This window comes from Pagrus pagrus, assembly GCF_965226575.1.
Source record: "Pagrus pagrus genome assembly, chromosome: 13".
In the NCBI taxonomy this organism is placed as follows: Eukaryota; Metazoa; Chordata; class Actinopteri; order Spariformes; family Sparidae; genus Pagrus; species Pagrus pagrus.
In genome coordinates, this window is record NC_140197.1 from 22505548 (window position 1) to 22520077 (window position 14530).

Sequence of the window (14530 nt, forward strand, 5' to 3'; positions counted from 1 at the left end):
GTGTCCTTATGTAATGTGTAAGGAGCACAGGCTATTTTGACTACCACCCTGATCCAACGTGGCAGAATTGCAACATGGACATAAGAAGCTCTAAATCAAATTTAATGAATGTTTTCCAAAATAACTAAATATGTACATGTTCTACACATTGTAATAGACACAAAAAAAAATGTCTAAGGAATTTTACTTACTTTAATCCTGACAAATCAAGTCATGCAAAAAAAGGAGATGAGCTCAGCGGGAAGTTTGCAGATAGAGTGAGTTCATGGCCAGATGACCGAACCTATAAACACTTATTCTATCCAATAGCATTGTGAGGACAAACAATAGGACCCATTAACTATGTAAATGTGGTCTTGAGAAAAAAAAACATTTGTAGGCATTTTTTTAGAATTGTTAAAAGTGATGTGGCAAATTTGCAACAGGGGGTCCTACAGGGTTAAAGGTTAAGAATTGCTGAGAAGTCCCGTAATAAAATTATTAGCGCCCGGATGTCTGTATTCGTTTCTTGTGCTTCGTGGTGGTATCAGGGAGGGCATGTTTAATTATCACCAGAGACATTTTCGCCCAGAAATGGCCAGAGGCTTTCAGACATTAAAATATTCAGCGTGCTAGATTGCTGTTTGGATTGTATTTGAATTTATTGTCCTCGGTGATGGTGAAGCGATTGCGACTGCAGACCGAAAGCATCAGGCTCCCTGGAAGCAGAGCAACAACATAGCCTGACAGGAGGGGCAGGGCTTCAAGTTCTGTCAGTACTAACAAGCAAACTGCCGCCAGATTTCACCTGGCAGGGTGCTGTGTTTTGGCTCATCCAAAAAAAATCGCTCTCTTGGCAGAGGAAGCGGCCTCGCTTGGGATGCATTGTGATGACAATGAGGGGAACAGAGGGTGTTGGGTGATGGACACCGAGAGCACAGCAAGATCGCCCCGCATGTGTTGGGGAGCAGATGGGCCTCCACGCTGCTCAGCCCGGTGTCCCTCGTCCCTCATCTGCCGTCCCAGTCCTCAGAGCCACAGGAGCAGGAGGAGAACATTTGGAGTTTTTGTGCTCCCATCACTGGGTGTTATGGGATTTCTCCGACAGAGTCTGGCTATCTGTTGAATTGTTTTCCACACCGCCTGGTGTGTTGTGAGGCTCTTCTGCTATTCTGTGCTGGCCGGGTTTCAAGGAATAAGGAGCCCCATTTTGGAGAGCTGCTGTCAGGATCTGTCCACATTTTGGACCTAGTATATGGATTTTCTATGTGTGTATGTGTGTGTGTGTGTGTGTGTGTGTTTGTTTGTTTGTTCAGATTGTCTGCAAGTCTTGAGAGGCCTTCAGAAGTATTGAATTCAATTCCTTCAAAAATCATCAAAAAAGTAAAGTTATCAAAAAGTCCTTCAAAAATATGTTTTCTTGTTTGCTGCACCTAGGGATGGGTCTCAGCCCAGAATAGACCCCATTAACATTTGGTGATGATCCAGACAAAAAGACAGAACCAGTAATATCTTTAACTAAATACAATTTGACGCAGAACTTCAATCTCAGCTTAAACTATGGTTAAACAGTAACAAGTGCTTTAAATCTGAAGTAATACTGGGCTGTTGAGTTTCACATTGGATTAAGCTTGACTGAAGAAAAGGGGACTGTTGGGCCTTAGTGGAGGTATGCGCTCTACTGACTGCCATTCTAGTTTTGTAAGTGGTTGTAGGCTATTTTAAGATATTAAACATCTGTAAAGTATAAGCGAGACTATGAAAGTAAATACAGCAGGTTGTTTCATGGGAATTATTTCTGTGTCAACTTAGTACTGAAAAAGATCTGATAATAATTGTAAGCCATCATTCATTGTCTGGTATTGGATTCTACGCCATGTAAAACCTAAATAAAACAATATGATAACTTACTTATCCTATTTGACATATTCAGTTGAAAACAGTACAATGTAATATAGTGTAATAATGTTTTATATCATCAACTTCACTGATTTGTCTTAATATATACAGAAGTTGATGCGGGCAGCACGTTTCAAAGAAGCTTTTGTCATTGGGATGGGCCGTCTCCAAGTTGCGTCCTAACTTGTTTGGCTTCATTCTGTCAGAAGTTGATGTTATGAGACACACAACACACTGTGATCTCTCTTCATGACCCAACATTGTACTGGTGAAGACGAGGGCGAGATTTGCTTCGTCATATGTTCTTCTCTTTGTTTTGCTAGTTGTCACATTTGGTTTAGGTGTCATCTTCTGCCGTGTTATAACTCCAGGCCTCCCCCTAGGGTATACTACTGGTATGAAGGGTATTGCTATATGGGCCTGGAAACACTTGTAAAACAGTTGTAGGTAAACAGAGTTCATCTGTATATTAATGCATTCAACTCTTTTGGGATCAGGTTTGTATTAAACTGCATTCAATGTGGTATCAAAAAGGTCTTAAAAAATCTTTTCTCTTTTCTTTTGGTGAACACTGCAGAAGCCCCACTGTGTGTGTTTGATCTCCAAACTAACCCCACACCCTCCTTCCTCACCTGCAGCTGACTTACCTGCCTCCCCCGTGGGGAGAGTGCGAATCGAAGGCTCTGGAGTCTGGCTTTTTCCAAGCGTACAGCGTAACTGCCTGCAGGATCGACTGTGAGACGCGCTACATTGTGGAGAACTGCAACTGCAGGATGGTGCACATGCCCGGTAAGCACCGCTGCTGGTCTGACTTCAGCAAAGTGTCTACCATGCAGTCAAGAATTGATGTTTTCAGCAAGGTTGCAGTATTAAATGTGAGATAAAGCTGCATTACTAGGCCTCATATTGATATGATGAGTCAATACTGGATTAGGTGTTGGCATTTAATAAAACCCAGGGATCGTGTTTCTGCTTTCATCTCACAGTTTATAGTTTGTTTGTTTGTTGCGTCTTCCAAGAACTCATGTGTTTTCATTCAAACTGTTCTTAGGTGATGCTTCTTTCTGCACACCTGAGCAGTACAAAGACTGCGCTGAGCCTGCCCTGGGTAAGTCAGAAGTCAAGACAGCACACACACACACAGTGCATTTTCTGGTTTACATATCATTATTTTCCTCAGCAAGGCTTAGGATTAACTCGCTCCCTGTTGATACAGAGCTTTAATGCTAAACCTGCTTTAAAGATGTGAAAACACTGGAGAGAATTTCAAGTTTTGAGACGGCTCAGCTGAAGAGCAGCTCCGGTGTTTCATCATAAATGCCACTGAAGTAGAAGAAAATCGAGCCATAGTTATAATGTACATCCTCTCTGTCTGTTATTGGACCTCGTTTAAAAAGGAAATTGCTCCGTCAAGGAAAAACTCAGGAGGTAGACTCCGACTCTGGTCTACTAATTAGTCCACGGCACTGTGTGGTAGAAAGTGAGTGTGTCACGACTGAACTTTTTGATTTATCGAGAGAACAGGATTTATCTCAATTCTTCCCCTCGTGTGTGAAGGGCTCATCAAGTCTGTAACTAACATCAGAGCAGACAGGGACTGCAGTGTTAGAGTTCAATTTAATGGATGGATGCTCAGATAGATAATGGCTCATATTTCCTGCATTGAGCTGAATTATACAGCCAGTTAAGAGCAGCCTTTATCCTGCCCTTCAGATTCAAGATTTTTTATGAACTTTGTCAGTTTTATTAACTGTTGGCTTGTCCAGATGTTCAGACGTATCGATCTGATTTTCTTTGGGGGTTTGAATCTGCCTTAATGCCTCAGTTTGCCTTAGCCGTACACTGAAGAGAGGCTCATGAAAGTCAGATGAGATGGGTCCTTTGTGATTGTATCTACATTAAAGGGGCTCTGTGGGACTACTGTGTTGTGCTGGAAGCAGTTCATTAGTTATTGTTCGTGGACTCCGAGGCACTGAGACGAGACACTGGAGAACGTGCATAAAGTCGCATCCTTTGGACTGTCACGGAAAATCCAACCTGAGTCCTTCACAAAGATAATCCACAGTCCGGCAGCTTTAAACAACTTCAACAAATCATCCACAAGCACATTAAAATCAGCTCACATATGACCAATAAAAAAGGGTTTAATACATGTACATTTCTACAAATTGTCACACAGAGCCCCTTTAATTTTCTTGGAGTGTTTAAAGTTTTTAGCATTCTTAAAGGAATAGTTCACTCTAGAACGAAATTCAGTAATTATCGACTCACCCTCATGCTGATGAGAAGTCCGGTGTAGTTTCTTATTCCTCAAAGTGCAGCTGGAGACCCGCAGGGGTACCCTCCTGCAGCAACAATCCATATAACGAGTGTAAATGGCATGCGAGACGAAAAGGTCCATAAAACTACACAAAAACTTTGTAATATTCCTCCATACTGCTCGTCCGCTGCAATCCAAGTGTCCTGAAGTGGCGACATCCAGAGTTTACTTGAAACGACGTCATTTCGTACATTTTTCTAGCATAAACAGTCACTATGCTACATTTGCCTGGAGGCACGCTCTCGCGATTACCCGAGTCTCCCTCACAGCGTTTGCACTACGGAAGCTGCGCCAGACAAGATGAACGAGACTCACGATAGATACACACCGGTATTTATATCCTGCTGTGAGCGGCCGAGCAACACACAAACATAAGTGGGATCTGCCTGCACTAGTGATTTGAAACTTTGAAACTCACAGCAGGATGTAAATACCGGTGTGTATCTATCGCAGACATCTCTACAGTCGATATCTCCTAACTTTGGCACCTCACACCAAAACAATCTAGATGGATAAATAACACTACAGGTAAGAGAAGGAACACGGGAACTGTCCCTTTGCAAGAACTGTGAACTTGGTTGATGCCGATGGCTGTTATTAAGAAAGAAAACATCACACAGACTCTCAGTAGTCCCATTCTAGTTCGCTTGTCGCACTGTTTTGTCCATGGGGAGACATTCATGCTCACAGTACTGTAAATAACAAAGAAAATCAACATTACATATTACATTCCTTTTCAGTAATGCACATTAAACAAAGCCATTACCCTACAGAACTTCTGCTCACCACTCTGTAAGAATCACTGAACATAAACACAGTGATTGCACAGCGGTAGTCTCCACATCAGTAATGAGACACGCGCGGAATTATGTTATAAGTTACCTGAATGTGACTCGTATTCTCTGTGTGTCTCCCCATCGCTGTGCATCACACAATAAATGAAAGGCTGTAAACACAGCAGGGAATATAATTAGGATATGATAAATCCATCTAGTGTTGCTGTGGTGATATCAACAATGAGAGCTGGACTAGAAATCGAATCCAGCTTTAATCATCCTCCAGTATTTTCAGATTGTGTCAGAAAATACAAAAAATGTATGCACATCACGTCCAGGTAGCTTTTCCACATGTCCTTTTCAAACCCATTTGGCACCATCTTGTGTAGAAATTAAACAATTCTAGCTGATTATGATTAAGTAGTGCTACTGTTAGCTATTAATTCTAATATAATCTGCATTTTTGTTCAGCGTCAGCCAAATTATACATAATACATATAATAAGTTGATTCAAAAGCATGCTAAGTAATGTATGACCTTTTCCACCTCGTCTTTTGGCCAGTGGGAGCTACAGCAGCATCAGAAAAACTTTCCTTCCTCCCACACCAGTCACTCTGATCAGCCTCCAACACGAGGAAAATTACGTCTGGAAAGCCAGAAAGTTACCAAATAAAGCAAAGGGCAACAAAACTTTCAGGCAATCAGCCTGGCGGCTATAAGCTCCTACATATAATTGCATTCAGTGTAACTCACCAAAGCGTCATTAGCATGCACTCGAAAATCACACGTTTCACTGTATGATGCAGCAGGAGCATGAAAGGCTTTGGTGCTTATTCCAGACAGCTCTCTCTTTCCTGTAATTGGCTTAATTTATGGAAGAGTGAGGCTTTTGCAATCCCAACACACACATGCACACACAGCCACACACATTCACTCACTCAGCTTGGATCATTGAATGCAAATGAATTCTCGTTTTAAACTCAGTGCCAATTTGCGATACCCACCAGGGGAGATTTCACACGGCAAAGTTTGATTGGGCTTTTCTCACTCCCTGACTGTGTCAATCAAGTTTTGAAGATGGCACTGGAAGTATTTTTTGATAGGAAATGGCTGCATCTGTTGTCTGAGAACAACCTGTTTATCCAGCCACTTGCATTTCAGTTAACAGAGACTGCTCACAATTACACATCTAGACAGGAACACAATTATTTTCCAGTTGTGGTTATGGCGGCGAAACAGTTGATTCAACCTGCCAAAGCTGTCTTAAATAAGTGGCTTTATAAGTTGTCCACCTGCCAGAAGGATATTTATTTATACACTAACTCTTAATATGGTCCTTGTTAAAAGCTTTAGTCAGTGTTGTTAAAAGTACAATGAAAAAAATGTTACTTGCTCAAGTAAATGTAAGTATTAAGAGTCATTTTTTTTTGCACTAAATGTACATGTAAAAGCAAATTATAAGTATATTTACATGTATGTTTATTATGTATTATTGGTGTTAGACGATTATTAATAAAAGCCTTTTGAGTTGCTTACTTGTATATAATAGCAAAACAAATACATCTATTCAGTTTAAAGCACTTTTTACCTTAAAATAACAGCTTCAAAGTCATTTCCATGGTGCAGTGTCTTGTAATAGGGTGAGTGGTGTCTCTGTCTCAGACACTCCGCCTCCTATCATTTGTTTCTGTACTATGAAACTTCAGTGAGAGGGTCGGATCACAGCGTTACATACATGTTTACTTCAAGATACGAGTTTAAAGACATAACATTGTTATGATGTGATGAGTTTTGTTTGTTGTAAGCACCTATATTATATCTGAAAAATTGGTACAGACCTGGGATTTTTTTTTTAAGACAGTGATGTCGCACTCAGAAACTGTGGTGGGGTGCCAAATCGATCAAAAATCCAATTTCAACATAATTTTGCTTTAACCACCTTACCTATTTTGTCATTGTTAAACCTTTACTAAGCTTTTGCACGTATTAACAGTAAACTATGCTTTTTGCAGCTGTAATGAGTATTTATCCAATACAATTTGCACTTTCAACAGGCAGCATCAACAACCAGTTATGTTTTTGTATGTTTCGTACGTGTTTGGAAAAGGTTACCAGGAAGAAATGTATTATGGTAATTTGGTCTTTAGATCAAATTGTGTGTGAGAGAAAGGGAGTGAAGACGGCGGATAAAAGGTGAGAGGCTCGGAGAAAGAAATCAATCATTTGAATGCACAAGGCCTTGCTCCTGTGTAGCCAATAACATCTCATTTGAATAAAAATAAGAGACCACTGAGAAGCCATATTGAATTTCCTCTTGCAATTACGTGACTGTGTGGCCTGGCCGACTATTAGTGCACCGTGGGGGATAGCTGCCTCGTGCTCTGTGATCTGTGGGCTCTGCCACAGAGAAATGAGCCTCTCCTCTCCGTTCAGAGAATAAAGGGTGGATGCGCCGGGGAGATTTTAAAGCCAGAGCGAGAAGTTTTCGGTGGTGGGAAAGGACTCGGTAATCTCTGGTGAAATTAAATGAGGTCTATTTAAACTTCAGAAATTCAGTCTTCAGCTTAAGGAAAGTGATTTGTGAGGAGTGAGAGTGAGCGCCTCGGTGCAGGAGAAGCTTCTGACGGAGCTATATTTGAAAAGCTTGTGTCGCTTGACATTACCATCACTGCGAGAGAGTTGGTGTTATGTAGGAGGCTGTGGGCTTAACACAAAATCATCCAGTGCATTTTAGTTTTTTTGTTTTTTTTTGTTTGAGTCGACCTGCCAAAGCAGAGCTGTGAATAGAGGCTGGCATTTCTGTATCAGGACTTTGTCTCTGTCGGGGTAGAGGCTGTTTCACGGGTGCTGCTTCAGGGCGTGTTTGTGTTTGGTGCCTTACATTCGCTCCTCTGTGACTTTGATAATGACATTGACTTACACTGTCGTTAAGGCTTTTATAGAGAACATTCACGAGACTCAACACGCAGAATGAATGGGCCCCTGTGTGCAGTCGTCCGCGTTATTTGTACGCCCGTGTTTGTAGGTACTGAGTATGTGACCTCTGTTTTCAGTCAGATTAAGACAAGAGATGCTAAATGAATTTTCCTGTGGCTCTCGAAAGATATAAAAACCCGTCACTCTGAGCACAAAGCTGCAGGAGCTTCAGGCCAGTACTTTAGTCTGAGCGTGATGAGCTTTAATGTTTATCAGCAGTGAAAATGCATTGATGTACAGCTTGCTCCAGCACGCTATAAAGATGCGACTGCTCAAAAGGAATTAGCTGTGGAGGCTATCGGGGCCATTGTGTGTTCTTTCATATTACTGTCTTTTTGAGACACACAAAACCAACAAGGATGATTGAACTTAATAATTTTAAGCTCTGATAAACATTTCTATCAAGGCTGCAATCATCAGTTACAGGATACTTATCATGCTTTGTAATTTTTTCCTTTCCTTCAGTGCTTTAAAGGTTCACATGCATGTAAAGGATCTTGAAAGTTAAAAAGGTCAAAGTCCACACCTATAGAAGCTCCTCTTCTACAGAAAACACTGCTCCTGAACGCCTCGTCAGACATCACACTACGTCACCATGTCAGACATTTGCATAATTTATACCTAGCAGCTAGTTTTGCACGTAAGAATTGATCTGGCACAGCTGCTCTGTTGTTGTCAGCAGTGCTGGGTCAGGCATGTGTGAGCTGACCAATCAGTGGAGACTGGGTATACAGGAGGAGGAGCCTTGAAGAGACAGGAGCTAAAACAGAGGGTCTCAGACAGGGGGGGACTACAGAGCTGCAACACTGGACTGATAATGTGCACAGGTCCATACAGTGTGTATATAAGTCTATAAGTATGCAAGTCCTTACTACACTTAAGATACAGACACGACTTCTCTGGGTCCATCTTATTTCTGAGTTGAGGTGATTTCTGTAGGCGGTGCAGCAGCCTGAATTGTAATTCTTTTGGCTGTATTACATATAGATATGTTATTAGCATACTGTCCCTGTATCCTTATCTAGCTCAAGGTCTTGAGCTTACATTTGCAAAGTTGCATCATTTGCACTAAACTTGCAAAGGTCCTGATAGCATGGACCTAAAATAAATCTACTATAATTGCTTTGTTGGTGATAATTCCAGGTTGAATCTATGCCCAGTTTGGTTCTGGATAAAACTTGTAACTTGTTCAGGCTTCATTTCATTTTCAACTGCACACCTGTCAAATTTCCTGAATGCATCATGCACGGTTGTTATCATGCTGACAAACTGTCAACAGACAGACATATAAACACCTGGCAAAGTATTGAAAACTGCTCTTGTGTTAGTTCTCGCTCCAAAAGGTGTCTCCATGACCACATTTAGCCTGATGACACACACACACACACAGATTGACAAGGTGAAAACGTTACCAGCCTGCGTTGTCATGGCTGACAATTATCGAAAACTTAGAAAAGCAGCAAATTTTCATATTTGAGATGGTGAAACAAGTGAACATTTGGCATTTTTGCTTGAAAAACTTAACTTGAAAACATTTTTTTGTTTAATTTCTATCAACTGAGTTCTGATTTTAATGGATAAAATGTGTTTTTACGTTCGTGGTGACTTCACGCCAACAACACAAGGTCTGTCAAACTTACCTGCTGACTTTATCAAACTAAATCTGTCTTCATATCTTATACTTTTAATAACATACCGTATGTTTTGTGGTGTTGAGAGTGAGCTGATTTTCCGCAAGGTAAAAGAATAATAAAAGTCTTGTTTGACTTGCACAGATGACTCTCCACCTGGCCTTTTTTATTGCATTTTATTATTACCCCAACCCCAACAGCTCAACCCAGTTGAATATGACTTGGTTCGCACCAGAAGCTTCATACCTAAAGCAAAATATCTGGGAATCTATTCAGGGAATGTGAATATTTGTGATATTTTCTGCCTAAGTCTCACCTTGTGTCTAAGAGAGCATATTTCCCTTGTGTTCCTCACTCTCAACTCATCCTCCTACATCTACCCCTCCTCTCCATCACCCCTCCTGCGTGAAGCTAAACTGTCGGCGGTGGAGAGCAGCAACTGCATGTGCCGAACACCATGCAACATGACCCGCTACAACAAAGAGCTGTCCATGGTCAAAATCCCCAGCAAGACGTCGGCCCGCTACCTGCAGAAGAAGTTCAACAAGTCAGAGAAGTACATCACGTAAGTAGACGGATATTGTTGCCATGGTGAAGTGAAAGCAATGCTTATAGGGAACCAATGTTTACGTGGATGGTGTCATTTTTCTACAGCCATTGTTATTGTGCAATCAGTATTGACCTTGGAGAAGTTGTCCATTGCCAGTTTAAGAGGGAAAAATAAACAATAAAAACATTCGTGAATGAGGCAGCTGATAATTTTTTTTGCCGTTTTCACACTATTCCTTTATCGCCATGACACCAAAGCAGGCAAACATTCACATTCACACAAACGCACCTTTTAGAGCATCCAATTTACCCGATGTGGAGGGAAAAGCCAAGCATCCGAAGGGAACACACATTAAAAGGAAAAACATGCAGACCCACCACAGAGAGGATCCCTGTAAAATCAATACAACAGCGCTAACTACTGAGCCGCTCTGCTACCCACATTGTTTCCTATAGTCCTTTAAATGAAGGTTTTAAAGAGCTGGAATCTGTCTGGCCATGCAACAAGTATGTTCTCCTCCCACACACACTGCTCGTGTTTCCTGTTGCAGTTTGTGTTGCTTGCCAAGTAATCGCCTCATGTGGGATTCATTCGAACTAATGCCCTGCTTTGCCTCTTTCAGAGACAACATCTTAGTGTTGGACGTGTTCTTTGAAGCGTTGAACTACGAGACCATCGAGCAGAAGAAAGCGTACGAGGTGGCAGGTTTGCTGGGTAGGTTTTTACTCATCATCGAGCTTCTCTTCCAAACCTGGATCCAGTCAGCTTCAGCCATGCTTCTTTTAAAATGTATTGATTCATGAGAGCTGGCCCACCCTGACTCATGGCAGCAGTGTTGGGTAAGATTTTTCAAAGACGCCTGATTGACTGGTCAATGATGGTGCCATAGCAGTATGTGACAAGTCGTCAATAAAATGTCGGCGCTGTGAAATGTTGTGGCAAGATGTTAAATTTGAAAATCTTGTCAGTTCTTTAGAGACCAATCAATGCATGAAACGAGCAGCAAATAGCCACATGCTTCAACTGAACACAAAGGGCTTTGTTGCTGCCACTTGGTTTCATAATGAACAATTAATTGAGACAAGCAGTGATCTTTATGAAATGATCCGGGAGTGAGGCACACGTCGACTCAGATTCAGGGCTTTTGTGGTTTTCAAATCGACTTTGTAAGAAATCTCTCCCTCTCTACAATATCCAGCGAACACAGGAACAGAGTATAACCAAGGTGTTGCATTAGCATGGTTGATAATTGATTTTAAAAAAAAGGCGTTTGGCTTCAGGCTCGTGCAGAACTCTATCGAACTGTTGCTGTATGTGAAAGTGTCTTTCCAAGAGTTTGTTATTTTCATATATCAGGACACCTCAGAGAATCCTACTGTGTCTGTGCTGCAGCTGCTAACCACAGACAAACCAGGAAGCAGTGTTCAATTGTCATTACTTGTCAGTTTAACCAGCTCACATGCCGTTCGCAACATATTGAACACTGAGTCAGAACACTTACTTGCACTGTCACACAACTTTAAAGGGACAGTTGACCTCAATATAAAAATAGACTTTTTTCCTCTTACAGTACCTGTCGTGCTGTTCATCCATCTAGATTGTTTTGGTGCGAGTTGCTGAGTTTTAGTGATATCTGGTACTCAAAGTGGCAAAGAAGTACATTTGAAAAACGTAATAGCAATGTCTCTTTCCAGAAACCATGACCCGGTTACTCAAGATTACCCGCAACACCTTATTTTGAGTATTTTCATGAAGGAACTATTTCCTGAAAGTGCTGTGCTGTTCACACTCCACAACCTTCAGCTTTCTTGCTGATGACAACAGAGAAAAGAGGGCAAAAGGAGGCTTGCGACACATTGGCGAGCTGTCCCCGAGCTTCTGGATAACGTCTTTGAACAGTTCGAACACAAACTGATCGTCTTTCACGTCCACCTGCCTCTCTTGTCGGCGCTCTCCAAAAAATGTTGTGCGATGATACAGTTGATGGCTGTAGTTTGGTAGAAAGAAACTGTTCACAACAACTATCTCAAAGAACCACGTCATGATTTCTGGAAAGAGATGTTGTTGTTGAGTTTTTCAAATGTATTTTTCTCATGGTCACTTTGAGCACCGCAAGACGAGTGCCATCTAGTTACATTTTATCGAGAAGGCAGACATCTCTACAGCTGATATCTCCAAAACTAACCCAAACAATCTAGATGGAAAAAGACAGCACCACAGCAAAGGTAAGAGGAAAAATATGTATTTCTGATCCCCAAGATCTTGGGGATCAGAAATACATATTTCCCTTTAACAGACTCCTGCCACAAATAGCCTGCCACTCTCTTCTGTTCTTGTCTTTATCTACTTCTCTTTTCTCCAGGTGATATCGGCGGTCAGATGGGTCTGTTCATAGGAGCCAGCATCCTCACCATCTTAGAACTCTTTGACTACGCTTATGAGGTCAGTGCAAAGTTGCCATTTTTACGCTTTTTATCTCATAAACCCGGCAAAAATCTAATCTAATTACACCCGCACATCACTACTTTAAGCACTCTCACAGATTTTTGGTGAAATAAAACAAAAATAGTTTTTGTTTCTGGCTTTTCAGTAAGTAGTTGAAGTGCGAACCACGAATCAATGTCACTGATACAAAAAGCAGATAAGAGCCGGATTTACTTTCAAGCTCGGCGAGATGAAAGAGTGTGTGATGGTGCTATTCCATTACCTTTGCACCTCTGCGTGCCCCTCTTTACAGTTTCTCCTGCTGCTTTCAGCTGCACAGGGTTCTGATAAGCACATAATAGTCTCGCCTCCCCTAGGGTTTGGGAAATACAAGAAAAGTCATTTTTTCGAGAGATTTTTTTCTTCTTCTTAATGGCCATGATGGAGTAATGGGGATGACAACTCCACATGTCGCCGGCAAAAGCAGTTCTACCTATTTAACAGGTTTCACACTGAAATAATTGTGATGGTGTTGCTTGTTGCCATATTTGCCATCTAATTGCTTTTTACTTTGAAGTTCAATATTCCTTTACAGTCAATAATTACAAGTAGAGCTCATGGAGTTCCTCTATAACAGAGGGAATGAAGTCTCTTGGCCTTTTATTTCTGCAGGTGGTGAAAGACAGGCTACTGGATTTACTGAGCAGAGAGGACGAGGAGGAGAGTCACGGAGAGGATGTGGTAAGAGCGGCCTCTAACCTTTCACTTGTCAGTCTTTTTCAAAGCACAGTAGATTCAGGGTAATTTCTCTCCCTCTGATCACGCATATCTATACACCCCCCCACCCCCCACCTCAACACCAGCGTGGAGAAAGAGCACCCTAGCAGATCTAAGACTGTATTCAGACCGACAGAAGCACGCCAGTTTGAAAGAAGAAAGCTTTGCTCTTTGAGTCAAAGAATCAGCAACAAGGACTCTGCTGGGAGCAGCTAATCCCCACTTAACAAACATGGTCATGCACATCAAGTCTCAGTTTAATCAACAATAAAACAATAAAAATGACAGTTTAAAGAGAAGGTTGGAGTGGTGGAAGGAGCTGCAGCAACATTTGCATCACAGGATCTGCAGAGAAGTCAGTGTGAAGATTTAATGGTCACAGTTCACACCAGAATATCATTGGACAGTACTAGTCAGATTCTAGCCAAGCAGCAGTGAACAAGTCACAGATGGTGAAACATGAATGAAGCAGCTGTCAGTCTGGTGGCAGCATCCTGCCGAATAAAGACCTTTCATTTCTGATGCTCAGTTTGACTTTCATCAGCCTGAACAAAGCCTGGTGCAGTTTTTCCGTCCTTTTGAAGGCTGAAATGAATTCACTCAAATTGAATAAATGGGAGAAGTAGATTTGTTTGCAACTTAAGTGAACTTTAAACTTGCACGTTTAATTTCACCAACTGCAAACATTAGCACTTAGAGCTGAGCTTTGGGGCAACAGAGAAGCAGAGAGCCTCACACAACACGCTCTGCTTGGTTTTGCTCTAATGGAGTCCACAGTTTAAAAAATACGTCTTAAATAAAACTTAAACGTCCTGCTAACCAGAAAGTTGTTGTGACTGGTTAGTGCCAGCATGTTGACAACTAGTTAGCATGTTGTGGCTAGATCCCCAGCCGCAGTAGCTCTGCGATCAGCTCCACAAATAGACACCATGTAGAATGAAATGTCCTTTTAAAGGATAAATTCACATTATTTACTTACTCACATGCGGATGGAAAGTTGGGAGAAGTTTCATAGTTAACACAGCTAAATAGTGTTCTCCTACGCAGTTCAAGCAGATGGGGAAAAAAAACTGAAAAAAGAAAAAAATGCTCCAAAGAGCTCATCTGGCATAATCCAAGTCTCCGGAAGCTTTTATACCCTCGACCTGAGGTCATCCACTTCAGACTGGGTGCACGCTACCAACCCCTTTTAAAGCCG

General features: G+C 41.6%; 1 protein-coding gene across 3 annotated transcripts in view; it reads left to right on the forward strand.

The window, feature by feature from the left end:
• The window catches only part of asic2 (acid-sensing (proton-gated) ion channel 2), a 365606-nt gene that overhangs the window by 348819 nt on the left and 2257 nt on the right, over positions 1 to 14530 (forward strand). For all 3 annotated transcript variants that reach the window (XM_084371736.1, XM_084371737.1, XM_084371735.1), the window contains 6 exons: positions 2517 to 2667; positions 2930 to 2986; positions 9993 to 10146; positions 10754 to 10845; positions 12494 to 12573; positions 13228 to 13296. In XM_084371736.1, coding sequence (XP_084227862.1) covers positions 2517 to 2667; positions 2930 to 2986; positions 9993 to 10146; positions 10754 to 10845; positions 12494 to 12573; positions 13228 to 13296 — 603 coding nt within the window. The remainder of the gene's footprint in view (positions 1 to 2516; positions 2668 to 2929; positions 2987 to 9992; positions 10147 to 10753; positions 10846 to 12493; positions 12574 to 13227; positions 13297 to 14530) is intronic.